The sequence below is a fragment of the Vanderwaltozyma polyspora genome, genomic scaffold, assembly GCF_000150035.1.
Source record: "Vanderwaltozyma polyspora DSM 70294 KpolScaffold1054 genomic scaffold, whole genome shotgun sequence".
Taxonomy (NCBI): Eukaryota; Fungi; Ascomycota; class Saccharomycetes; order Saccharomycetales; family Saccharomycetaceae; genus Vanderwaltozyma; species Vanderwaltozyma polyspora.
The window spans coordinates 125,600-151,473 of NW_001834677.1; the positions used below are offsets into that span (position 1 = coordinate 125,600).

At 33.2% G+C, this 25,874-nt stretch overlaps 9 protein-coding genes and 1 non-coding gene across 9 annotated transcripts, besides 3 other annotated features; 5 read left to right on the forward strand and 5 right to left on the reverse strand.

Annotated features, from left to right (window-relative positions):
• Kpol_1054p51 (uncharacterized protein) overlaps positions 1–5,891 on the forward strand; it is a gene marked incomplete at both ends in the record, with an annotated part of 7,377 nt that extends 1,486 nt beyond the window's left edge.
• Positions 178–333: a sequence feature (this is one fragment of gene Kpol_1054p51, which is interrupted by a gap, the other fragment is Kpol_1054p51f1~contains possible frameshift sequencing error~similar to Saccharomyces cerevisiae TOR1 (YJR066W) and TOR2 (YKL203C); similar to AA sequence:UniProtKB:P35169).
• Positions 336–500: a sequence feature (this is one fragment of gene Kpol_1054p51, which is interrupted by a gap, the other fragment is Kpol_1054p51f1~contains possible frameshift sequencing error~similar to Saccharomyces cerevisiae TOR1 (YJR066W) and TOR2 (YKL203C); similar to AA sequence:UniProtKB:P35169).
• Positions 504–5,891: a sequence feature (this is one fragment of gene Kpol_1054p51, which is interrupted by a gap, the other fragment is Kpol_1054p51f1~contains possible frameshift sequencing error~similar to Saccharomyces cerevisiae TOR1 (YJR066W) and TOR2 (YKL203C); similar to AA sequence:UniProtKB:P35169).
• Positions 5,892–6,189: 298 nt separating this feature from the next.
• Kpol_1054p53 (uncharacterized protein) lies at positions 6,190–7,830 on the reverse strand (the record flags this gene model as incomplete). The annotated part of the gene is made up of 1 exon (XM_001645813.1): positions 6,190–7,830. The coding sequence occupies one exon, from the start codon at positions 7,828–7,830 to the stop codon at positions 6,190–6,192; it is 1,641 nt and encodes a 546-aa protein (XP_001645863.1).
• An 842-nt stretch (positions 7,831–8,672) lies between these two features.
• Positions 8,673–9,644, reverse strand: LIA1 (deoxyhypusine monooxygenase; the record flags this gene model as incomplete). Its single annotated transcript, XM_001645814.1, has 1 exon — positions 8,673–9,644. The coding sequence occupies one exon, from the start codon at positions 9,642–9,644 to the stop codon at positions 8,673–8,675; it is 972 nt and encodes a 323-aa protein (XP_001645864.1).
• Positions 9,645–11,341: 1,697 nt separating this feature from the next.
• Positions 11,342–11,413, forward strand: Kpol_1054trna4. The gene has a single exon. It is a non-coding gene; the product is annotated as a tRNA-Thr (tRNA).
• A 356-nt stretch (positions 11,414–11,769) lies between these two features.
• On the reverse strand, positions 11,770–12,525 carry OPI3 (bifunctional phosphatidyl-N-methylethanolamine N-methyltransferase/phosphatidyl-N-dimethylethanolamine N-methyltransferase; the record flags this gene model as incomplete). The annotated part of the gene is made up of 1 exon (XM_001645815.1): positions 11,770–12,525. The coding sequence occupies one exon, from the start codon at positions 12,523–12,525 to the stop codon at positions 11,770–11,772; it is 756 nt and encodes a 251-aa protein (XP_001645865.1).
• Positions 12,526–13,097: 572 nt separating this feature from the next.
• On the reverse strand, positions 13,098–16,157 carry UBA1 (E1 ubiquitin-activating protein UBA1; the record flags this gene model as incomplete). Its single annotated transcript, XM_001645816.1, has 1 exon — positions 13,098–16,157. One exon carries the CDS (start codon positions 16,155–16,157, stop codon positions 13,098–13,100), a length of 3,060 nt encoding a protein of 1,019 aa, XP_001645866.1.
• A 1,441-nt stretch (positions 16,158–17,598) lies between these two features.
• MOG1 (Ran GTPase-binding protein MOG1) lies at positions 17,599–18,156 on the forward strand (the record flags this gene model as incomplete). The annotated part of the gene is made up of 1 exon (XM_001645817.1): positions 17,599–18,156. The coding sequence occupies one exon, from the start codon at positions 17,599–17,601 to the stop codon at positions 18,154–18,156; it is 558 nt and encodes a 185-aa protein (XP_001645867.1).
• Positions 18,157–18,794: 638 nt separating this feature from the next.
• On the forward strand, positions 18,795–20,000 carry Kpol_1054p58 (uncharacterized protein; the record flags this gene model as incomplete). Its single annotated transcript, XM_001645818.1, has 1 exon — positions 18,795–20,000. The coding sequence occupies one exon, from the start codon at positions 18,795–18,797 to the stop codon at positions 19,998–20,000; it is 1,206 nt and encodes a 401-aa protein (XP_001645868.1).
• Positions 20,001–20,313: 313 nt separating this feature from the next.
• SAC1 (phosphatidylinositol-3-phosphatase SAC1) lies at positions 20,314–22,188 on the reverse strand (the record flags this gene model as incomplete). The annotated part of the gene is made up of 1 exon (XM_001645819.1): positions 20,314–22,188. The coding sequence occupies one exon, from the start codon at positions 22,186–22,188 to the stop codon at positions 20,314–20,316; it is 1,875 nt and encodes a 624-aa protein (XP_001645869.1).
• Positions 22,189–23,254: 1,066 nt separating this feature from the next.
• Positions 23,255–25,414, forward strand: DOA1 (Doa1p; the record flags this gene model as incomplete). Its single annotated transcript, XM_001645820.1, has 1 exon — positions 23,255–25,414. The coding sequence occupies one exon, from the start codon at positions 23,255–23,257 to the stop codon at positions 25,412–25,414; it is 2,160 nt and encodes a 719-aa protein (XP_001645870.1).
• Positions 25,415–25,874: the final 460 nt, after the last annotated feature.

A 25,874-nucleotide genomic window follows, 5' to 3' on the forward strand; every position in this document is an offset into this window, starting at 1 on the left:
TTATATTTATCACAAAATTCCGCCTTACAACCCGGTAACAATATCTTTAGATTTCAATGGATTCTTTGCGGGGAAAATTTGTCACCCGGTTTCCCAAAGCCTTAAACCTTTTCCTTGATAAGGCAGGCCCGGGGGAATAAATCTATTTCCGTAAAATGGGGAATTAAAGGCGACGGGATGATGCAAAATTTTTACCCAGGCCTTAGGGATGTTACGGCTATTAATCCAAAAATCTTCATGATCGAATTTGTTAGAATTGTTACATTTTCTTTTATGAAACACGATAATTCATTTGTAAGAAAACTTGCAGCTCTTACATCATGTGATTTATTGTGAAAGATAACATCTGTCAGAAAACATCCTTGCATGCATTGAATTCAGTATCAGAAGTGCTAAGTAAATTGTTGACAGTTGCTATTACTGATCCTGTCGCTGAAATTAGATTCGAAATTTTGCAGCACTTAGATTCCAATTTTGATCCACAATTAGCACAACCAGACAATATGAGACTGCTTTTTATGACTTTAAATGATGAAAACTTTGCGATTCAAATGGAATCCATAAAAATAATAGGTAGATTGACATCTGTAAACCCTGCATATGTGATCCCATCATTAAGAAAAACGTTACTTGAATTACTAACCCAGCTTAGATATTCTAATAGACCAAGAAAGAAGGAAGAAAGTGCTACTTTATTATGTTCATTAATTAGTTCAAGTAAAGAGGTCACTAAGGCATATATTGAGCCAATTTTAGATGTTTTGTTACCAATTTCACAAGATAACTCATCTGCAGTTGCATCAACAGCTCTGAAAGCAATAGGTGAGCTTTCAGTTGTAGGCGGAGAACACATGAAGAAATACTTAGCTGAATTAATGCCTTTAATTATTAATACATTTCAAGATCAATCAAACTCTTTTAAAAGAGATGCCGCGTTAAAAACCTTGGGCCAACTATCTGCTTCATCAGGTTATGTAATCGACCCTTTGTTAGATTATCCAGAATTATTAGGTGTTTTGATTAATATCCTAAAAACTGAAAGCTCCCAAAACATTAAAAGGGAGACAGTTAGGTTAATCGGTATTTTAGGTGCCCTTGATCCATATAAACATAGAGAGGTAGAAGTTACCTCCAATGCTAAGATGTCAGTTGAGCAAAATGCACCATCTATTGATATAGCTTTATTGATGCAGGGTATGTCCCCTTCTAATGAAGAATATTATCCAACTGTAGTAATCAATACTCTAATGAAAATATTACGTGATCCTTCGTTGTCATCGCATCATACTGCTGTAATTCAGACAATTATGCATATATTCCAAACTTTAGGACTCCGCTGTGTATCATTTTTAAGTCAAATAGTTCCTGGAATTATCTCAATTATGCATACTTGTCCACCTTCATTATTGGAGTTTTACTTCCAACAGTTAGGCTCCTTAGTGACAATTGTTAAAAAACACATTAGACCTCACGTCGATGAAATGTATGATGTTATCCAAGAATTTTTTCCCATTGTCAAATTACAAATACCTATAATTTCAGTAATCGAAGCTATTTCAAAAGCAATGGAAGGAGAATTCAAACGATTTGTTCCTAGAACACTGACAATGTTTTTAAATGTGTTAGAAAATGACAAATCAAATAAGAAAATAGTGTCGATTCGCATCTTGAAATCGATTGTCGTCTTTGATTCGAATATCGAGGATTATGCTCATTTAATAATACCTACTATAGTTCGTATGTCGGAATATTCACCAAGTACATTGAGGAAAATTTCTATTGTTACAATTGGGAAACTAGCTAAGTGTATTAACTTATCAGACATGTCCTCCAGAATTTTACAAACTTTGACTCGAGTTTTAAATACTGGAGATAAGGAGTTGGTAAAGTGCACAATGAACACGCTCTGTTTATTGCTACTTCAATTGGGGACTGATTTTATCGTATTTGTTCCTATCATCAATAAGACTTTAATGAAAAATCATATCCAACACAGTGTATATGACCAGTTGGTTAACCAGTTGTTGAATGACGAGGCATTGCCATCAAGTGTTCTTTTTGATAAAGATCACGATACGTCAAAAAAGGAATCAAATGATACCGATTCAGCTCCCGCAAAGTTGCCTGTAAATAAAGTTATTTTGAAAAATACATGGGATTGTACCCAACAAAGAACAAAAGAAGACTGGCAGGAATGGATTAGACGTTTATCAATACAACTTTTAAAAGAATCCCCATCCCATGCTCTTAGAGCTTGTTCTGGTCTGGCTGGTATTTATTATCCATTAGCAAGAGATCTATTTAATGCTTCATTTGCAAGTTGTTGGACTGAACTATATTCACAGTACCAAGAAGATCTTATCCAATCGTTGTGTACTGCGTTATCATCACCTCAAAACCCACCTGAAATCCATCAAACATTACTGAATCTTGTGGAATTTATGGAACATGATGATAAACCGCTACCAATATCTATCCAAGTTTTAGGTCAATATGCTCAAAAGTGTCATGCCTATGCGAAGGCATTGCATTATAAAGAAGTTGAATTTATTCAAGAACCTAATACCTCCACAATAGAGTCATTGATTAGTATAAATAATCAATTGCATCAAACTGACGCTGCTATTGGTATTCTAAAACATGCTCAACAACACCATGACTTGCAATTAAAAGAAACTTGGTACGAGAAGTTACAAAGATGGGAAGATGCATTAAATGCGTATAACGAACGTGAGAAGGCCGGTGAAGATTCTGTTGAAGTAATGATGGGTAAAATGAGGTCTCTACATGCACTTGGTTCTTGGGAGGAGTTGGCTGATTTAGCGGCTGATAAATGGCCAACTGCTAAACCTGATATAAAAAAGATTATGGCCCCTCTTGCTGCAGGAGCAGCCTGGGGTTTAGGACAATGGGAACAAATCGAGCAATACATTAGTGTAATGAAACCACAATCGCCAGATAAGGAATTTTTTGACGCTGTTTTATGTTTGCACAGAAACAATTTTACAGACGCAGAAAGGCATATATTCAATGCCCGTGATTTACTTGTTACTGAAATATCTGCCCTAGTTAACGAGAGTTATAATAGAGCATACAGTGTTGTCGTTAGAACTCAAATTATTGCTGAATTAGAAGAAATTATTAAGTACAAAACTTCACCTCAAAATTCTGAGAAAGCTGAAGTGATCAGAAGCACATGGAATAAGAGACTATTGGGATGTCAAAAGAATGTAGATGTATGGCAAAGAGTTTTAAGAGTTAGATCTCTTGTTGTAATACCAAAGCAAGACATGCAAATATGGATTAAGTTCGCAAACTTATGCAGAAAATCAGGAAGAATGGGTCTCGCTCGTAAAGCTTTGAATTCATTACTAGAGGATGGCTGGGATCCAGACCATCCGAACACGGCTAGAGCACCCCCACCTGTTATATATGCCCAATTAAAGTACTTATGGTCAACAGGTTCACAGAAAGATGCCTTACTTCATTTAATAGGCTTTACTTCTAGAATGGCTCACGATCTAGGTTTGGATCCAAATAATATGATAGCTCAGAGTATACCACAGAATAGCACTATTTCACCTGACCATGTAGAAGAATATACAAAGTTATTAGCTAGGTGTTTCCTGAAACAGGGTGAGTGGAGAGTTTCCTTACAACCTAACTGGAGAACGGAAAATCCTGATGCTATTTTAGGTTCGTATTTGTTAGCTACACATTTCGATGATTCTTGGTATAAAGCTTGGCATAATTGGGCCCTAGCAAATTTTGAAGTGATTTCAATGATAACATCAGGAAGTAGTGAGAAAACAAACTCTGCAAATGATACTTCTTCAAATGCAGTGTATAGAATTGAAAATGGTTTAATGGGTGCTGATACTGTCAATGTGGGAAATGATAAATATCCAGCAGAAATGATCCAGAGACATGTTGTGCCAGCAATCAAGGGTTTTTTCCACTCTATTTCGTTGTCCGAGTCTAGTTCTCTCCAAGATACTCTAAGATTGCTAACAATTTGGTTTACCTTTGGTGGTATCCCAGAAGCTGCCCAAGCTATGCACGAAGGATTTAGTCTAATCAAAATTGGGAACTGGTTAGAAGTTTTACCACAATTGATTTCACGTATTCATCAGCCTGATCAAGTTGTTAGTAGATCTTTATTATCACTACTTTCTGATTTAGGTAAAGCACACCCTCAAACTTTGGTTTACCCATTAACTGTCGCGATCAAGTCAGAATCTATTTCAAGACAAAAAGCTGCCTTATCTATTATTGAGAAAATGAGAATGCATAGTCCAACTTTAGTTGACCAAGCGGAACTAGTAAGTCATGAACTAATTAGAGTTGCAGTATTATGGCATGAATTGTGGTATGAAGGTTTAGAAGATGCCAGTAGACAATTCTTTGGAGAACATAATACCGAAAAAATGTTTGCTACATTAGAACCATTGCATGAAATGTTGAAGAGAGGTCCTGAAACCTTAAGAGAAATTTCATTCCAAAATTCCTTTGGTAGAGATTTGAATGATGCTTACGAATGGGTCATGAATTATAAGCGTACCAAAGATGTTAGCAATCTAAACCAAGCATGGGATATATATTATAATGTATTCAGAAGGATTAGTAGACAGTTACCACAACTTCAGACGTTGGAATTGCAACACGTTTCACCAAAGTTATTGTCAGCACATGATTTGGAATTGGCAGTTCCAGGCACCTACCTAGCAGGTGGTTCTATTGTCAAAATTAGCAGATTCGAGCCTGTATTCTCAGTTATCTCTTCAAAACAGAGACCACGTAAATTTTCAATTAAAGGCAGTGACGGTAATGATTACCAATACGTTCTTAAAGGACACGAAGATATTAGACAAGATAGTTTGGTCATGCAATTGTTTGGGTTAGTGAATACTCTTCTACAGAATGATTCTGAGTGTTTCCAGAGGCATTTGGATATTCAACAATATCCTGCAATCCCATTGTCTCCAAAATCAGGTTTATTAGGTTGGGTTTCGAACAGTGATACCTTCCATGTACTAATAAGAGAGCATCGTGAAGCAAAGAAAGTTCCCCTTAACATTGAACATTGGGTCATGTTGCAGATGGCACCTGACTACGATAGTTTAACATTATTACAAAAAGTTGAAGTTTTTACCTATGCTCTCGAAAATACCCGGGGACAAGATTTATACAAAGTTTTATGGTTGAAGAGTAGGTCTTCTGAATCTTGGTTAGAAAGAAGAACAACTTATACAAGATCATTGGCTGTGATGTCAATGGTAGGTTATATTTTAGGTCTGGGTGATCGTCACCCAAGTAATTTGATGTTAGATAGAATAACTGGTAAAGTTGTTCATATTGATTTCGGTGACTGTTTTGAAGCAGCCATTTTAAGAGAAAAGTTTCCAGAAAAGGTGCCATTTAGATTAACCAGAATGCTGACTTACGCTATGGAAGTTAGTGGTATTGAAGGTAGTTTCAGAATTACCTGTGAAAACGTAATGAGAGTATTAAGAGATAATAAAGAATCATTAATGGCTATTTTAGAAGCGTTTGCCTTTGATCCTTTAATTCATTGGGGATTCGATTTGCCGACTCAAACTATTGCGGAACAGACTGGTATTGAACTACCTTTAACAAATCCAAGTGAATTGTTAAGAAAAGGTGCAATTACACCAGACGAAGCTGCTAAAATGGAATCGGAACAAAAAACTGAAATAAGAAATGCAAGAGCCATGTTGGTATTAAGGAGGATAACTGATAAGTTAACTGGTAATGATTTCCATAGGTTTCATGAGCTTGGAGTTCCAGAACAGGTTGATAAATTAATTCAACAGGCAACATCAGTTGAGAATTTATGTCAGCATTATATTGGATGGTGTCCTTTCTGGTGATTTAAATTATGATACAAAATTATAAATAGATAATATTTACAAAGGGACATGTATATACTAATAATATTTTAAAACTTAGTTATGCACATTATTGTACTGTCATTTTTTGAAACTTAAACTATTTATATCTACTTAAATATATAACATGACACCAATTATTTATTGACTTAATAAATTTTCAACATGAATTTATATAAACATTAATCTGTATCAACCTTTCTTAATTGATTTTCTACGATTTAATATGAGAGTAATATTATTATGCTTTGTCGATTAACCAATAAGAATAAAAAAAATCCTATTTCATATTTGCCTGGGTTGGAAATTCATTCCCATCTTCTATTCTATTATAGTATCTATTGGACTGTGCCATAAAACAATTTCTACTATTTGAAAGCATATTTTTTTTATGATGAGTGTTCGAATAATTAGTGGAGCCTTGATAGTTTTTTGATGGGTAATATGCCTTTGCCTCAGATTCAATTTTATAGCTAGGATTACAACTAGCATACATATCTGTAGGATACGGATCTTGATAGTATACTGGAGTGGGATAAGGATTTCGTTGATAATTCATAGGGCTGTAGTTATGTCTATCATTATTAGGAGGGTATGTCACTCTTGGAATAGCTTGAGGAATATAGTTTGGATATTCATTACTGTTCATATTTGGATACCACATATTTGGGTTAGGAGGTACCCAGTTGTAGTTCATGGGCGACATTGTCATATAATTATTATCCCATACGTTTGGTTGTCTTGGATATACATTTTCATTAGATATTGTTTCAGGTGCTTGTTGTATAGAGAAGGATTCTTTATTTGATGCTAAATGTGAATTATTCCTAATAGGAGTTTTTTGAGGATTTTTTATGCCCTGCATAAAGTGTCCTGTCGCATATTCTGTTTTTTCTTGTGCATTTAAATTTTGACCCAACTGGTTATGAAAAGATTGATTATAAATTGTTCTTTCGTTTGTGAATTGTCTATTTTCCATATCTGTAAAAGTGGTTAATGGCGAGGTAGATTTTATTTTATGCTGTAAATCAGGGCTTACCGTCGCATTTGTATCCCTTTGTGAGGGTTCAAAAGGTGAAGTGAAAAAATTTGTGAATTTTGAATTGTTTTGCTCAAAATTATAGAAGGTTTGATTCTGATTCAAAGTTTCATTATTTTTTAAATTCGTGTCCATATCAATAGGAGATAAACTCATACTTCCTGTTGATGCTCGAAGTGGCACATTCTGAAACATACTTTGATTATTATTTGGTAAAGTTTCAATTTCCTTAATTTTGTTTTGCCATTTTTCTAAATCTAAATTTTCATCTTTATTTAAATTTAATTCTTTTTTTATATTCATAGGACTTAAGTCAGTAGAATATAAAAGAGATTGTTTTTGGAAATTTGTCTCATCAATCAAATGTTCGAACTGATTTGACTTGAAATTGAAATCTCCCAGGGAGTACCTTTTGTTAATTTCATCACTTCCCTCGTATCTATTTATTGGTAGTGATTGAAATGGTTTCCTTTGTTTCACACTTTTATTTACTGGTTCTACTTTAGGAGATGAAGTTTTACTTGGCAATCTCCAAAATGGTCTTTTTGGTAATCTTGATTTCATAACATCCATGTAATCTTCATGTATTGAATCAAATAAATTTTTCATTTCATCATAAGAATAAATGATTTTAGTCTTGTCCTCCTCATTTTGTATATTTTCTTCATTCTCATTGGGTTCGACCTGAGATAAATCTTCACTTCCTATTCCTTTCTCCTTTAACGGTTCTTGAACCACTCCACTTTTATGAAGATTCTCTTGCTTCTCCTTTAGTCGAAGAAATAGTTCATCAAAACCTATATCTTTTGTATCTTCTATACTGTCATGGTTAGCACCACCATCTCCTTTCTTATGAGCTTTTTTACTCTTGCTCGATCCCATTATTACTAATACTATTAAAGCACCTTGATATATTCTTCAAAAGATAGTCTAAATAGCACAGTTTTATAAAAGCTAACTCTATGTTCTTGCTATATTCTTGTGGTTACCAATAAATAAATTTATATATATATATTTATTTATCTATAACACAAAATTATTCAAATCGATCGTTACTCAAATTAAATCAACTGAAAGGCGATCTTTTTCTACAAAATAAAATGTAGAAGAAAAAATTATACTTATAAACCTTAAATAAATAATTTTAGTATCCTTTTATACTACCTGAACTATCCAAAACTTACACAAACTATATTGAATTTGAAGCTTTTAATCTTCTTATTTGACCTTTAATTTCTATAATTAATTGAGGCACTGACGTCTTTTCAATTCTGAGGTACCCCTTCGTACGCAATGAGTATAATGCCGATATTTGATATTGGACGATGAGCTAGTTAGTTACTGAATAGTTACAAACTATAAGACAGACCGTTTGTTCATAGTCGATTTATTATTACTTAAGGTAAGTATCTTTATAAAGGCTTGGTGATTTAGATATGTCCTGCAATTGGTATGTTGTGGGATCCATTGTCATCTTGAATCGAGTGTATAAATTATATATATTTAAATATGTATACAAATGGTAATAAGATATAAATAGACCGATGATTTATAATGATTTTTGAACGTTTGGGTCTAATTATTAAAAGGGGATACAATGCCAAATGATTGATCTTGCTCGTTTTATTTTTTTTATTTTAATAGTAATTATGAATGTAGTTTATACTGTTTAGTAGTAGAAAAATGTTTATTTTATGTTATTTTTTGTCTTACTTCAGGTTGAATTAAGCTGCTGGAGCGTATTCTAATTGAGTACTGTTTTCGTATTCGTACATGTCTAATGCAACAATAGCTGATTCTCTGACAACATCAACATCATCGTTCAAGTAACCTTTCAATACTGGCAAAACATCTTCAGTTGCAATGGAACCTAAAGCTTCAGCAGCTTCATGTCTAACCATTGGAGCTTCTTCTTTACGGGCTAAAACTTCAACTAAATGAGGAACAATGACTGGGTTACCCATTTGACCAAAAACGTATGCGATTTCATGTTTGAATAAAGCAGATGGATCGTTGAAACCAGTAGCCAAAGCTAAACATGCTTCATCGGTGTCGATATCTCTTAATCTAAACATAGCTCTGTATCTTTCAAACATTGGTTGTGATTGATCATTTAAAATGTTCTTTAATTCTTCAATCTTATATTCTTTTTGTAAAGCTAATGGTGGAGCTGGATCAATAGAAGAGTACAAAGATTTTTGTAAATGTTCCTTTTCCCTTTCTGTACCATGTTGCCATTTAATTCTAGCAGCAGCTAATTCACATGTTTGTCTAACTTCTAAAGCTGGATCTTCAACAGCAGCTTTTTCTAATAATTCTAATGAACCTGCATCACCTAAAGCACCCAAAGCTTCAGCTGCTTCGTGTCTAACCATACATTGTTGGTTTTGATCAATAGTGACTTCTCTTAAAACAGGACAGGATTCCATATTCTTGGTTTGACCTAAAACATAAGCCACTTCATGTTTCAATAATTCACTAGAATCACCAAATGATTCGGAAATATAATCAACAGCCTTTTTAGCAGCAACTGGATCCTTAGCAAATTCTTCAGCAACACATTTCAAGTTGAACAAAGCTCTGAATCTGTTCGCTAATTCACTCTTGCCAGATTTGTTAATTAAGATATCTCTTAATTGTTCCAAAGTTGAACCTTCGACGGTTTCTTCAAAATGCTTTTCGAAATTGGTAGACATCTTTCTTGTTTGTTATTCAAATCTGTTGAATTATTTGGTGTACTCTTTTTAACAGAAAATATAAATATTAAATAAGTTATTGAAACAGGAAGCACTTGATTAGATTTATCTAACTTCAATAGATCCGACAGTCGTTTATATATCAAGTGTATTGCAGGTTATAGATCGTTGTTTAAATTTTTGAAAAATTTTTCAATTTGAGCTTTGCGATGAGCTTGCCGAGAAACACCTGTACAATGGCTGAAAAAGTCTAGAATTCGAGACCTTAAACGAGAGGATTGCATAAGAAATCAAGTAGTTGATCAAAGTAATTATGAAGTTTAAATAGAGTTGAGGTTCTGTTATGAGTTGCAGCAGAGTAATAAGAAAAACTAAATGTACCAGATCATCAATTGTTCTCATCAGAATGTTAAGCGTATGCATAAATTAACTTTAGAGGCCCTTTGTTCCTATATCTTTTGAAAAACCACGAAGAAGCAGGACGATGGTTTCAGGTTACGAGAGTTTCAAGTTATAATAAGATTTTACGAAATCAACTTTCTGATTTAATTCGATGAAGATATAGCCCTTGATGAGATGAGTTTATATTTAGCATGTTATATCGGTTAAATTCATCGAATATTAATGAGATATTAATGATTAGCTTTATTAGAAATTTATCTCCTCCTAAATTCTAACATTTATATATCATTCAAAAATGTCTCCATAATTTCAAGCACTTATTACCTTCCATATCTGTGAGCGATAGTGAATATGTTTGGAGATTTGGTAATATCTATACGTCAACTTTAAAATAGCTTCGAACTTTCTTGTCATACACGGTCTTTGATTTCAATATTTGCAATTTTACTAATGGGAGTACTATTTGATACACAAATTAAATTTGATGGGATTTCAACACTTTAAATGATATGATAATATTTGAGCAATTACTAGTACTAAAAAATGAATCACAAGAGCATCACCTCATTGACCGTATTGTCAATACTATAGAATTGAAAATAATAATATACCGTAACTTCAACTTCTCATCCTGGGAATTCATGATTATTTCTAAAACTTTTTGTAGAGAATCAGAGGGTTGTGGATTCTTTACAGAATCGTTAATAATAGTAGATTGTTTAGTTGTTTGCAAGGACATTCTTAATAAGTTGATATTGATCCGGTGTATTAAAGTATAAAATATACACATGGGAATATAGTACATATGATAAGTGTCAATTAAGATCTTACCAGACTTTATATACAATGTTTAGATATTATTGACACGTCAGAAGCAAATACTTTCGTATTATAAACATTTCTTTATCCCTTATTAATAATGATGTTTCATATAATTCTTCACCCTTATTAATATTGAATTAATGAGTATGACTTTACGTCATCTCATAATTTCTGACACTTTTTATGTCATCTGGACCATTATTAATCAACATCCAGTTGTCATATTTGTAATATTAGCAAATGACGAGCCGCTATGATTAGTAGTGCCGAATATGGTATGCAATACCTCTAACACTATAAGTAACCCTATCGAGTGGAATGATTATTAATAGACATTTATCTTCCAATATTGCCATCTATTGCAGTAAAAATGGCTGTATTATCATCAAAAGAGGAAATTTTAGAAATAGTTTTGTAATAAAATATACCTGTTGAGTATTCGAGTACCCGACTAAGAACGTTGTTGCTAATTTGCCCCTTTGGCCAAGTGGTAAGGCATCGCACTCGTAATGCGGGGATCGTGGGTTCAATTCCCACAGGGGGCAAATGATATTTTTTTTTAAATATCTTTTTTTTATATATATACAAATCCTTATTGATATATTTAAGAACTTGATTTGCTGAGAGTATCTGAGGCAAGAAAAACCTCATCTTGGCAAAGATTCGATTTTACTTACATTCTATTAATCCAATGTTTTCTTATAATAAATATAAATGGACTTTTTTTAACTAAATTCAGTCACTGTATGACCATTCAATTAATTGCCAAACAGTAAACTCATTATAGAATTAGGAGAATAAAAAATATATTAGATAAATAATACATTTAATTAAACTTGGTAATTTTATATAATATTGTTAGTACCTATAAATTTCTATTTTTATCAAATCACTGAGTAATTTAGTTAGACTTCTTTGATTTAGCTTCATCACGTTTTGCGTAAATTTGAGCAGTGAATGGTTCTTCTAATTTCAAAGCTAAGTTGTACATAGTTTGAACCATAAATGCAACCAATAAACCTGCTGATTTACCATATATCAAAGCAGTACCCAAAAATGAAAGAGTTGAACCTTGATACATTGGGTTGTTGCTGACATTGAATGGGAAAGCAGTGACTCTTTCATCCATTAAAATACCAAAATAATCACCTAAGTAAGTACCAGTGATACCTAATTGGTACATTGAAGTTAAGACAAGTAATTGACCGAAACCAAATAAGGTAACACCAACCATTTTGACATATTCATTTTGCAAATATGGAGAGGAAAATTGATTGTGTAAAGCTTGTTCGAAGAAATAATCACGAACTAAACCCAAAGAAAAGATAGTCATAGCTAATAGATAACAACCTCTTTTAGCACTACCGGCCAACTTGGTTAAGAAATGAGTTGAATACTCAAGACGTGCAACAATATTCCAGAAAATTGGATTGAAAGCAACAAAAAAGATTGATATTTGTAAAGCTCTATCTTCAAAATTTATTTCTTGAAATAAATCAACATAGATTTCTTGTATAACTAAGAACTTTTCAGAAATCATATCCATAAAGGATTCGTTACCACCAAATGCTGGTGTTGCAGTCTTAAATGCAGAAGAGGCTATCGATGTAGCTGAAGTAATAGCAGAGGAAACAATCGAAGTTGTAGAATTAGACATTGTCAATTTTTTTTATTTTTGCAATAGAGTTACAGTTCTCGTAAACAATTCTTATCTAGAAATTCAATAACATTTAAATATTCAAAACCTTTCTAAAGTACTTTAAAATTATTCAATTACCTTTTTATTATTAATCTTGATGTCGTTTCGTTTATATAGTGCCGTGTCAAAAATAAATCACATGCTGTTCGAAAATATCAGATACATAATAAAATAATAAGATCAGATCAAGATTCGAGGATTTGTCCGTGGTGATGTGGAGTTGTTTTTATAACATGCAATCATTGGCAAGTAGGAGTTGGAACCTAAGAAAGTAAGAAATAGTTCGAATTCGAATCAGAATTGAGGTCCATGACCTAAATGTTAGAAGTATTCTAAAAATATTGTAATTATACAAAACATTTAAGTAAAACTAATTGTTATATGATTGAGTGCATGAGATAATGATTTACAGAAAATTGGGGAGATAGGATAAGAAGATGGAGTACGATTTGCTGAAGAGGGTTGGAAAATGAGTGGAATTTTTTTCTTTCTTTTGGAAAGATTCAATACAGGAGTATCTTTATATTGCCTTATAAATTGATAACAATATAAGGAACTTCGACATCTTCACCTTCTTTATCATCTGCACAAATTTCTAAGATCATAGTACGTACATGAGAAGGAAGTTCAGTTTTAGTAACAAACTTCACCAATTCGGAAATTGTTAAATTCATTCTTTCCTTTAGCTTTTTAGGTGGGAAGAATGAGGCATATAATAGGGAGACACCATATGATAACATGGTGATTTCTAATCCTTCTTCTTTTTCAAAGTGTTCGATCAAATCTGATAATTTGATGTCACCTTTAATATCAAATCTATCCCAGATCCTATCATATTCCTTACCATTATACTGACCCTTTGGAGAAGCAATTGGTTCAGAAAATCCGAAGAATGGTAAAGCCAAATTAACAAAACCATTCTTGTATTGTTCAATATCGGTCTTTCCATCAACGACTTTATACAATTCCAAGTTTACTAAACCAGTAACTAAACCGGTAGTTGTAGCAATAGCTGGAATAATACGACCTGCTATAAATTTGGTCTTTTGACGATCGGCAGGTTCAATAAAATAGTTCAAGGCTCTACAGTTAGAACATGCTGAAATAAATTCAATATGATGATTAGAATCATCGTCCTTTTCAAATTCAACTGGCGCTAACTTGAATCCTGATAGAGTAGATGGGTTTGGTAATGATTTTGCCAAGGATTCCAAATCATCACTTGGATTGTTGGCATTTGGATCTGGATCATCATCGTTGACTTGAATCTTGACATTAGCACTTGGTGTAAAATCTGGGATAATCATGCTGTCAATAACAGACTTATAATGTGAAACGTCTGGTTCATCTCCACCTCCTTGTAAGTTATAATTGAAAGCGCGTAAATTGGCACCGCCAACAACAAAGTGGAAGTGATCTGGATTATCGATAGCAAAGACTAGTGGAGAAGGAGCACGTTTTGGACCAGACCAAAATGGTGCACCATTTGATGTCTTTGCATCTTTTGGAAAGTTATACAATAATTGTTGGATATCATGATTGAATTTCTTTTCGAACTCTAATCTTGCCCATTTAATACAATCATCGAAGTCAGTTGGTCTGTTTGATAAAGAATCAGAGACTGATTCGAAAATACCCTTGACATCACCACTCTGTTTCATAGTGTTTTCAATGAAGTTTGGTTCAGTTAAGTACATGTTAACATTTTCTGGAGTATCAGCAAAATACCCTTGGAATAGGGATTTAGCCCAGGCAATTGTATGGTCGATTTTATTTGGGAAAGAACGCAATGTACATAGAGGAATTGATTTTTCTGGTGGATCTCTAGAAGAGGAGTATGATTCAGTCAATCTTGGAATAATTACTTGAGTATTACCCTTTGTACCCAAAGTACCTGATTCCAATAATGGTTTTCTGTAGAAAACACAACGACGGTCAACATACGTACGTGCATCAACATTATCTAAGGCGTTGGTTACAAAGTCCAAAGACTCCCAGAAGGCATCACTGAAGATATCTTCAGTTTCAGGACCAACTTTATCAATCTTAGGTTCTATTTTACCTTTCAAATCAGGATTCATGGCAATTACAGCATCAGCAGCAACTTCTGATTTATTTCTTCCGACATCCTTTGGTCTGAACAAGAATTGACGGTTCAAGTTGGATTTTTCAATAGAGTCGTTATCGGTAACAGTAATTCCACCATTTTCACCAGAACCTAGACCCAATAAGGCCCAGTTTTTTAACATTTCACAACCAATGGCACCAGAACCCACCAAAAATACTTTAGAATTGGCGATTTTCTTTTGAAAGTCAACACCAAAAACGGCAATTTGGTTATCATATCTTGAATTGATAGGTTTGGTTGATTCTGTGGTTCTTGGGAAACTCTTGGAGTTGGGTAATGATTCCAAGGAGTCAAAGTATAAGAACTGTTGAATTGGGGTAAATTTACCAGAACAACCTTTCAAAACTTCTTGCGCAACTAAACCACCAAAAAATGCAACAACACCTGGAATATCACCTCTAGCTTGATATGATAATTCCTTGATCAATTCTTTATCAATTTGTGGTTCATCACCTTCAGCAATGTTCAAAACATTAGGTTGTTGGACTGCCAAATCAGTTACCAATTTAACCAAGTGGTTTGCATCTTCTTCATTCATTGGTCTTGGTAGTTGGCCATTATTTTTTAACTTGAAGTATTGTAAAGCTTGGAAACCTAAGTGTAATTGCGCGGTTCTATCGAATTTGGCAAAATCTGAAAATAAAAAGTCAGGAGTTTGTAGAGAATCGAATAAGTTCTTATATGACAATTTCTTTGGTACTTTAACTTCGGTGAATACACCACCTTTGACGTAAGTACCTAAATTATCTACATGATCTATTTTAAAAGCGAATGGACCCAAGACTTCAACTTTATGTAAAGCCCCATCATTCAAGGATTCTAGACCTTCGATTTCTGAGAACTTGACATAGTTACCGTCTTCTAAACCATGTCTGTTATCATCTAACATTGTGATGGTACCATTAGGTTCGATATCTGAGATGATACCTGTGCGTGGTTCTTCACCGGTGGGATCGATGACTGTGAATTCGTCACCAAAATCTACGAAAACGTTACCGAATAAACCGTGAGTTTCAGTAGAGATGAACTTAATATTATGCTTATGGCAGAAATCATTCATTTTAATTTTATCTTCCAAGGTCAATAGATCTGTGATGACGATAACTTGAAAATCCAGTAAATTATTGAAATTTTGATCGATACGGTCTAAAATTTTAACTGGCACATAAGAGTTTAATTCTTTTAATTTTTCCATTGATATTAGATCTCTCTTTTGACCAACATCGGATTCTGTTAAGAAGAATTGTGTTGATAAATCTTGTAAACTAATTGGACTTGGATCATAAAGGGTCATAGATTTCACACCTGCCAATACAACATTTTTAGCGATCTCTACACCTAAACCCTTTAAACCCACTACCAATACATTTGAATGTTGCATTTTCAACATGGCCTCTTTACCAAGGACGTACAATTGACGAGAGTACAAACTCTCGTCGATTTCTCCTGTTTTGCTAGACATGATTGCAGTTTGCTTGTTTTTTTTTTTGCTTTGCTTTGAAATGTTAAACTACAGAAAAGGATAGATAATAGTCTCTGCAATTCTTAATTATCTTTACTATTGTATGTTATGTTTTTATTCTAGTCTGTATAATTGAGCCAAACAAAATTATACCACTTTGAAACACAAATTAACAACGAATATAACAGTAAAAATAAAAAGTACAGTAAATAAGTTGAACCTAATTTATTTTTATATGATTTTGATTTCGGTTCCCACTAGAAAATAAGTAAACTGTCCAAAACGGGTATCCCAGAGTCTAACAGCCACACAAGAAATTAGTTTACTTTACCTTGTAAATTCAAAATTCTTAAATATCCAACGTTGCAATGAATGAATTATCAGATATTAATCATAAATTATTAATTAACAATTACTAATTATCTTGAAAACTTGTAAGAGAGAAGTCCCCTTCTTTCCCTCTTTTTTTTTTTTTCACTTATGGATACTTGTAGCTATGGCTTGCTTTTTATACTCTCTCTAATTTCTTCATTTCCTCATTTCTTCATTTTTTCTTTCGTTGGCTGCGAGGGACAAATTCGAAACGGAAAAAAAATATTTGCCACCGTTTCGTTCATGGTGATGGGTGTGTGTTCGAAAGGACGGTCACGTGGTTGTGGTGTTACTGGCAACCCAACCCAACCCAACCCAACTACCAATGGCACTGGACTGATTGATATTAAACAGACCATTACATTAGTCTATTGGATTGTAGTCAATTGAATTCACATCAGCACTGCTAGATGTCAAAAAAATAAAATGGACTGGACTGGGTTACTTACTGTACCATACCATACCACCTAAGTGATGGGACCCACTTGTCGGTTTCTTGTTTCACGTGAACAGTAGTCTATACTATATGTCATAAGTATATATCCAGAGCTATAGGGAATGGATGATCCATTTGAAAGTTGCTTTATCATACTGATTGGGAATCATGTCCATCCATGTCTTGACAATGGTACCATTTTGCCAGATTAAAGTGATGTTGGATTGTTCGTATCAAGTAAGATGGGTAGATTATTATAACCTATTTTTAGGCATCCCGTTGGTTGACCTAACAACCCTTTAACTTATTTGAAATTTCGTGTTGAAATTTCGTCATCACACAATTTTTAGAGACAATCAGTAGTTATAATGTGGACTGGACTGGATTGGATTGATCAAGTAACTCTACTGATATATCGTAAATTAGGAAATTCTCTATTCATGTTTAACGTTATCAATTGATGGTGGTCTATATATAATTTGTATGTAATTTTATATAGACACACACAAGTATATTTATTCATTTATATATATATATTCGTAAATAAGCTGATTCTAAACAGAGGTATAGTTTTCTCAATTCTGCTCTCTGTGTGCTTATTTAAATTCTATTGGCAATTATTATTACAAAGGCATGTTTGATCAAACTCAATTATATGGTGGTGCCATCAATACGGTGATACCAAAAGGTTTTTTAGATGTTTCCTTATTGCGTGAAGTACCAGATACACAGGAAGTTTATGTCAATAGTCGCCAGGAAGGTGAAGAATTCCATGATGGTCTAGGTAGGGATGAAAGCATTATTGTCGATTTATTGCAAGAAGTCGAAGCTACAAATGAATTAGAGGCTTTGCAAACTCATATTAATGAATTGACTACTTTGAATGATGCTACCGATTGTGAGTATTTCAAACATGATAAGCCTACTGATAACAGTCAAATTTGTATCTTGATGGAATCAGCCAAAAAATGGGGGAAACCTGAACTTCAAGAAAATGTAGTTATATGTATGGGATTGATTAGATTACTAGAGTATTCGACTGATGTAGTCATCACGATAAACATCCCATTAGGCAAAACCATCAACGAAGATCAAGATATTTTAGAACATCCAAATATCATGGCAGCATACGATTTATTGAGAGAAATGGTAAAACAATTCAAAGTTGTCGACCCATCATTATTTATTTAATTTTTGCAAAATAAGTTAAGAAATATACGTTTTATATCGAGGAGCTGTTTTTTGCAATTTATTACAATCCGAGTCTGTTTTATAACAATTATTCAAAGTCTTTTTTATAACAACTATTCCAATTCTATTAGGTATCATTTCAATTATTCACTTCAAGTTCACTTCAACCATAATAGTAATTAATTATTTAACCTTAGAATGTATTTCCGTTTTAGGCGATTTTTTTCTCAAATACTTTCCCGATTTGGAAAGTATTTGAGATTGAAATTTTATTCGAATGTAATAGCAACGTCAATGGTTTTAAATGATTCTTAATTAGTTTAATGGCTAAGAAATTAAATGATTTCTTCATTACATCAAGGCTCTTTAGGATTTGGAATCTATTATTGGTATTTCAAAGTTGGTACAATCATTTTCCCTTGGTTTTTGAACAAATTTTAAAACAAAATTACAAATATATCGCTAATTAAGGTATTTACCCTTTTAAATTTTAGTCAGCAGCAGTAAAGTTGTATTAGTGATACATTGAAGGATCCAATTCATTGAACAGCTCAATAAATAAATTAAAGTTACTTCAATACTGGATCTGTGGTTTCAAAAATAAATCACACTTAGTAACGCAAGTATAGTTATTTGCAATGGCGAAAACAAGAAGAGCTGATCCACCAATTAAAACTTTGTCAATTGTGGGGACTATTGTGGTAATATCAGTAATTATTATTATCAAATTCATTAGTAGTTCTCACTCTCATGATATTGAAAACATCATAGAAAATTTGAATAAAGAAATTAATAGCAATATTGATAGTGTCTCAAGATTCAAATCGAGAGGGAAATCTGATGACAAGGTATTGTCCAGATTGGAAGAACTAATATCAGACGTTCTCACTGAGCAAACAAGGCAAGCAGATGAACTAGTAAAACAAAGAAAACTATTGGAAAAGAAAGTTGCTGAACTCAAACAAATGCCAGAATCTGGTAGTTTAAGAGAGAAGTTAGCTTACACCTTTGAATACAACACTGCAAGAAAATTCCCTGCTTATATCTGGCAAACTCATGTTAAACCAAATTCTAAATCAGCTCCAAAGCAAAGAGCGAATAAAGCGAATAGAGGCAACTGGGAAAACAAGAATCCAAGTTTTGTGCATGAATTATTTGAAGATATGGATGTCATTTCTGCTATGGTTCAATATCATTATTCTTCCATCCCAGATGTAGTAGAAGCTTATATGTCTATGAAATCAGACATATTAAAAATCGATTTCTTTAAGTACTTAATTCTATTGGCCCGTGGTGGTGTCTATTCAGATTATGATACTGATCCTATTCAACCAATCCCGAATTGGATTCCTGAGTTCATAAATCCAAAAGATGTCGGTATAATTGTCGGTGTAGAATATGATTTATCCTCTGGATCACTGCCAAAGAACTATGAAAGAAGATTACAATTTGCAACTTGGGTGATTCAATGTAAGCCAGGTCACCCAATAATAAGAGAAATTGTAGCTCAAATCACAGAAACGACTTTACAACGTAAAAGAGATGGCGAATTAAGTGTAAATACCAGGGATTATAAAAATATCATTAATTGGACTGGATCTGGTGTATGGACAGATATTATATTCTCTTATTTCAATAATTATTTACAAAGTGGTTTAGATAAAAAGGTTGTATGGAAAGATTTCCATAATCTACTTGTACCAAAATTAATGAGTGATGTACTAGTTTTACCAAAGTTTTCTTTCAATGCTCCAGATAATAAGCTGGACGGCCACCCTGATAGAACTTATCACTACTGTACTCATGATAAAAAGGAGTCCTGGAAAAAGGTCCCTACTTTGTAATACCTAAATTTACATAAAATCTTAATAATCAACCTGATAAGGTTAATTGCTGTATACAAGGATCGTATATTTGCAATACTCCTCCATAGAATCTATTTATTCCTTATATTTATATTTTATTTTGTATCTTTTAAATAGGCATTAATCTAAATTTAAAAACTTTATAATTACCAATGTTAATAAATAATATTGTACTTAATTTTTTTAACTGCGTATTAGATAAATGAATGATACTTAATATAAAATATTTTCGGTCTATATTATAAACATATAAGTCAAAAGATGTTATAGGAATAAGATATATAGAATAAATTTAATCCTTTTTATTGGAGTGAGGTTTAGAATATTTGGAACTGATAGAATAAGTTGAATCATTAGTTTGGGTCTTATCAGAGCTCTTGGTATTCAAGAAACCTACAGTTACTAGTCTTGGCCAATTGACAAATTGTAATCCGTTCTTGGACAATAACAAACCAGTGGCTACTAAAGTCAATAATGAACTTAAAAAGAATGTCAAGTTCTTAGAAGAGGTGAAATGAACTTTTGGGAATAAAATTGTAGCGAATAAGACAGTTAGGGCGGCAATTAAAACGGTTGGAATGAATTGAATGTACAGTGGTCTATTGTCATGGAAAGGTGATTGGATAGATGATTTGTATGGCTTAAAACCACCCAAGATTAAATCATAAGAATCTTGTCTAGAACCATCAGTTAAGTTGTTTTGGTAGTAACGAGATACAGAATTGACGAAATCGTTCCAAGCACCTAATTTAGTACGTTGACCAGTTCTAGTAAAATCGGTCTTCAAAGCACCAGTACCTGAATATGCAACACTAACAGCATCTGCATTATCTGCCCACATATTTTGGAAAAGTTTCAATAAGGATTTGTCAGTCTCCCAAGAGCTACCATCTAAAATAACATCAGATTGAACAAAAGCTTCTTGCAAAACCCAGTTTGCTAAAACAGATTGGACAACATTTGTTCTATCCAAACAATCCATACAATTAGTTCTAACAACAGAATGTTGTTCATTTTTTACTTGAGATGTAGCACCAGTAGCTTTATCAATTTTATGGAAAACATCAGTATTCGTTAAACCTTCTTTTGCCAATTCATCGATTAATAGTTTAACTCTGTGCCATCTCATTTTAGAACATTCGTGATGGAAATCAAAATATATGTAATGTAATTTTGGATCATTTAATGCATCAACAGCATTTTCGTAAGATTGCTTAACAGGTAATTCGTGACCCTTTTGATTAACCAGATTTACTAAATAGTTGTCACCATATAGTTCTTCTTGTTCCTTAAAATGTAATTTTGTAGATTCGTAACTACCATTATCACCTAAACGTAGATCAGGTTTATATTTCAAGTTATTAATTTCTGCCCAATATACAGGAACGGAACCTCTTGTTTGTAAGAATGAGAAAACTTCAAAAGGAGCATTACAAGCAGTTGGTTGGACAATTAAAATTTGTTCCGTTTCATTGAAGTTACTAACATTACCATTTTCATCAATACCACGACGGAAATATCTTGTACCAGCTCTGTAAATTGAACGTCTGGTGATTAGACCAAGAGTGATTGGGAAATAATTGAAAACTGTAATGGTAGCTTTTGCATAACCGTAAATAACAGGTTGAATAAATTGATCAACTCTCTTATCTTCACTTGCTAAAGTCTGTAATTCTTCAGTTAAGAAATGATTCCAGAAAAATCTTTTATCAGCAGTTCTCCAGGATGGATTTTCAATTTTTTCATTTCTTTGCATTGAATTTGTCATATCATAAGTGTAAGAAAAGAATAAAGTTGAAGTATTCAATTGAAACTCTAAAAGTTTCAAATATTCAGATTCATCAGAATCAACTCTGCCAGATTCGACTAAAGGAACGATGGAGTGTTCGACGACTTTATATAAGATATCATCTTCTAATCTACCGACTTCTTCTACTTTGTTAGCTAGAATTGCATATCTATTCAATTTCAATCTAATAAAACCCAATAAAGCAGCAATCTTGGTAATTTTTCCTTCAACAGGAAATTCTTCTAAACCAACTAGTTTCAAATTCTGATCATGACTAGAATAAGATAGTACAGAATCGACTTTCTCGATTACTGATGCACTTTTAAACAATAAACCTTCAGAAGTTCTTGCATATAACAATGGTCCAGCAGCAGTCATTATAAAAATCGAAAGTTCAAAGATGGGTTGTTGCTCTTATATATATATATATATATATATTTCTCCTTCTCTCTTGGAACAAGCAGCTCTTGATATAGGCAAAAGGAGAAGAATCCAAAGTAACCTAGAATGTAATATATATATCTAATACACCAAGTCAATGAATTATAAGGTTCCTCCAGAAACGTCAAACCTGTTTCGAAATGATAGATTCGAAATTGCTTTATATCTCGTTTGAATGCTCACTTTAGTTCGTTTTCGAGATTTTAAACTTGATTACGTATTAGTAAGGAAGACGACAGAGATGGGAGATGGCGATATGAAAAGAAAAATCCGTAGCGAACTTGCAAAAAAGGAACAACTAGCAACGATCGATTCGAATCATAATAAGAAGGGGGGGGGGACAGAGGATGGTGATGGTGATGGTGAATGATGATATTGGGGCTATGATGTAAATTAATGCTTATATTATATTACGATGGATTAGGTTGTTGAAAGCTATCTTTAATTATGGTTCGTTCTGTGGGGAGGTTATATATGTTGTTTGTTCTTAAAATAGAGGTTGGATATGACTGTGAGTGGTCATGTGATCAGTCATGTGACCGTATGGCATAAATGTATCATTTTAACTTGGAACCAATCAGATCAAGTGAATCCATTATAAATTTGGATTTCGAGTCACTTATCCTTATAGCTATATAGCGTATTTATGTTTCTATATCTCTTATGTACGTGTGTGCAATACTTTACTCTTATATTACGTATTCGTTCATGAGTGTAAGTGTGATGATTCTTGGTTGGTCACGTGACCTACTCTTCAATATCAAATATATCTAATTGAAATATATAAAGGAAGCCTTTAAAAGTTGATTAGAATGTCAAACTATGCCATACAGAAGTTCAAATCTAAGTTCCATTCTTTTGGTTTCAGAAGTTGAATACTCTACATCTGGTGGCTGCTAGTCTTCAATTGTTCTGCTGAGATTGCGCTGGTTCAATTCAAACAAGATTAATTGGGTATACAGCTTTGGATATTACAGAGGGAAACAAGAAAAACGTTACTATAATGGTATATCAACTGAGGGCAACTTTAAAGGGACATACTCAAGATGTCAGAGATGTCGTTGCAATTAGTAATGAACGTATAGCTAGTGTCTCGAGAGATGGTACTGTACGTGTATGGGAGGTCGCTAGTGTTGAAGGAAATGGAGGCCAATGGACTAATAAGATTATTCATTCCAGTGACAGTTTCTTAAATTCGATTAGTTACGACCATGATGAAGGTTTGATCTATTTTGGTGGTAAGGATTCATTGGTAAATGCCAAATCTGTATTTTCTGAGGTTGGTGAAGATCCGATATTAACTTTAGTTGGCCACGGGGGAAATGTTTGTTCTTTACGTTTACAACAAGGTACTCTTATAAGTGGAAGTTGGGATAAGACTTCAAGAGTTTGGAGCCAAGGGGTTGAACGTTATGTATTAAAGGGTCATACTGCTTCGGTTTGGGATGCATGTCCTGTTCCTCATTTTGATGGAACTCTACAAGATGTATTCATTACAGCTTCCGCAGATAAAACAGTTAGGCTTTGGAAGAAAGACCAACAAGTTCAATGTTTTACTGGAATTCATGAAGATGTTATCAGAAAAGTTTCAGTACTAGACAATGGTAGAAAATTTGTCACCGCCTCAAACGATACTACTATTAAGATTTGCGATCTCGAGACAGGATCTGTATTAAAGACTCTTTCTGGCCATGAAAGCTTTGTCTACAGTGTAATTATTTCCCCTAAAAGTAAAGAATTGATTAGTTGTGGTGAAGACAGATCTGTTAGAATTTGGTCTTACGAAGGTGATGTGCAACAAGTTATAAGGTTACCAGCTATCTCAATATGGTGTGTTGACGTATTACCTAATGGCGATATTATTGTAGGATCAAGTGATAACACAATCAGGATTTTTACCAGGGATTCTGCAAAAATTGCATCGAAGGAAGAAATTGATGAATTTGAGAAATCAGTGGCTAATTTTTCACTAAGTTCAAAAACAATGGATTTTGATGAATCAAAATTGTCCCCATACGAAATATTACAACAGCCTGGTAAAAAAGAAGGCCAAGTAGCAGTAGTGAAATCACCTACTGGAGTAATTGAAGCTTATCAATTCTCTCAAGGAAAATGGAGTAAAGTAGGGGATGTTGTCTCTTCAGGCTCTGGTGGTAACGATAGTAAAATAGAATTTGAAGGAAATTTATACGATTATGTTTTTGATGTAGATATCGAAGAAAATAAGCCTCCACTAAAATTACCTGTAAATGCAAATGATAACCCCTACACTTTAGCCGATAATTTCATTACACGATATGAACTACCTTCAAGTTACCGAGATCAAATAGTTAATTTCATTATTAAGAATACGGGTGGTGTTTCTTTAGATGCGCCAACAAATGAAGGTAATTTATCGAATTACAAGGTATTACCTGTAAAAAGATATTTATCAATTTTGAACTTTAAGCCTGATTCTATCTTCAGCGGTATAGTGAAACTAAACCAACAGGAGATGACATTTGATGATGAATCATTAGCGGAAATTGGTGCCGCATTACATGATATAGATCATGGCTGGGAATTACTAGCAAATGTAGCAGATACGATGAGGACTTCTTGGAAAAATAAGGTCCCGGCTTTTGATATAATGAGAGTAATTGTTACAAAATTACCTAATTCCACAGATATTAGTAAATTCGTCGAAGAAGGCTTGGATAATAAGAATATATCGATTGCTATGCTAACGGTTCGATTGTTGAATAACTGTTTTGAAAACAAAATTTGGGGCATGAATCTAATGGGCTCTTCTAATGTAAAGGAGTCGATATTTGAAACTATTGGTACAATATTCCCGGATGCCACTAGACAACAGTCTGCAAATTATGCAGTAGCTGTATCGACATTACTATTAAATTATACAATCCTATTAGTACAAGATAATTCTCATATGGACGTTTTACATCTTTTAGCAGATGCTATAAACAGTAAATTCAGTCCTCTTGAAGAATTTCAAGGTAGTGAAGAAGCTGCTTATAGATTAGCAGTAGCTTACGGTAATTTGTCCACGATAGATCCAACTCTAAAGAAATTTGCAAATTCGGTGGTTTGGTTAAAGAATGTTAAAATAAAATATAATAACGTTCCTAGATTCAATGATTTGTTTTCTGACCTTTCCCTTTAAACAATTTTTGAAGCAGGATCAAACTTCAAATAAAGGCCTATAATTATTTTACAACAATAAAAGAAAGTGTTATGATTAATACGTCATTTTGAATAAAACATCTATGTCTTTCTGTTTAACTCTAACAGCTATTTAGCTGAAGGCACTGGATTTTTCTGAATTTAAAAAATATTACTGCCATTAATATCTAGAAATATTACGTAAATATCGAGATTGAATCACAACTTATATAAATCATACATACCACGATTAATATAAACAAATCTTTATTATCCAATTAGTTATACATTGGACCAAATTATAAATTAAGCCTATTGAAGTCATCGCTTTTCTTCTTTCAAAATTTCACTGAGACAATTTCGATGATATAAAAAGGCTCATTCAATTTAGAATCAAATATCGAAACTTTATATGATTTACTAAACAATAACTTAAATGCAGTTCGTTACAACGTTTGAAG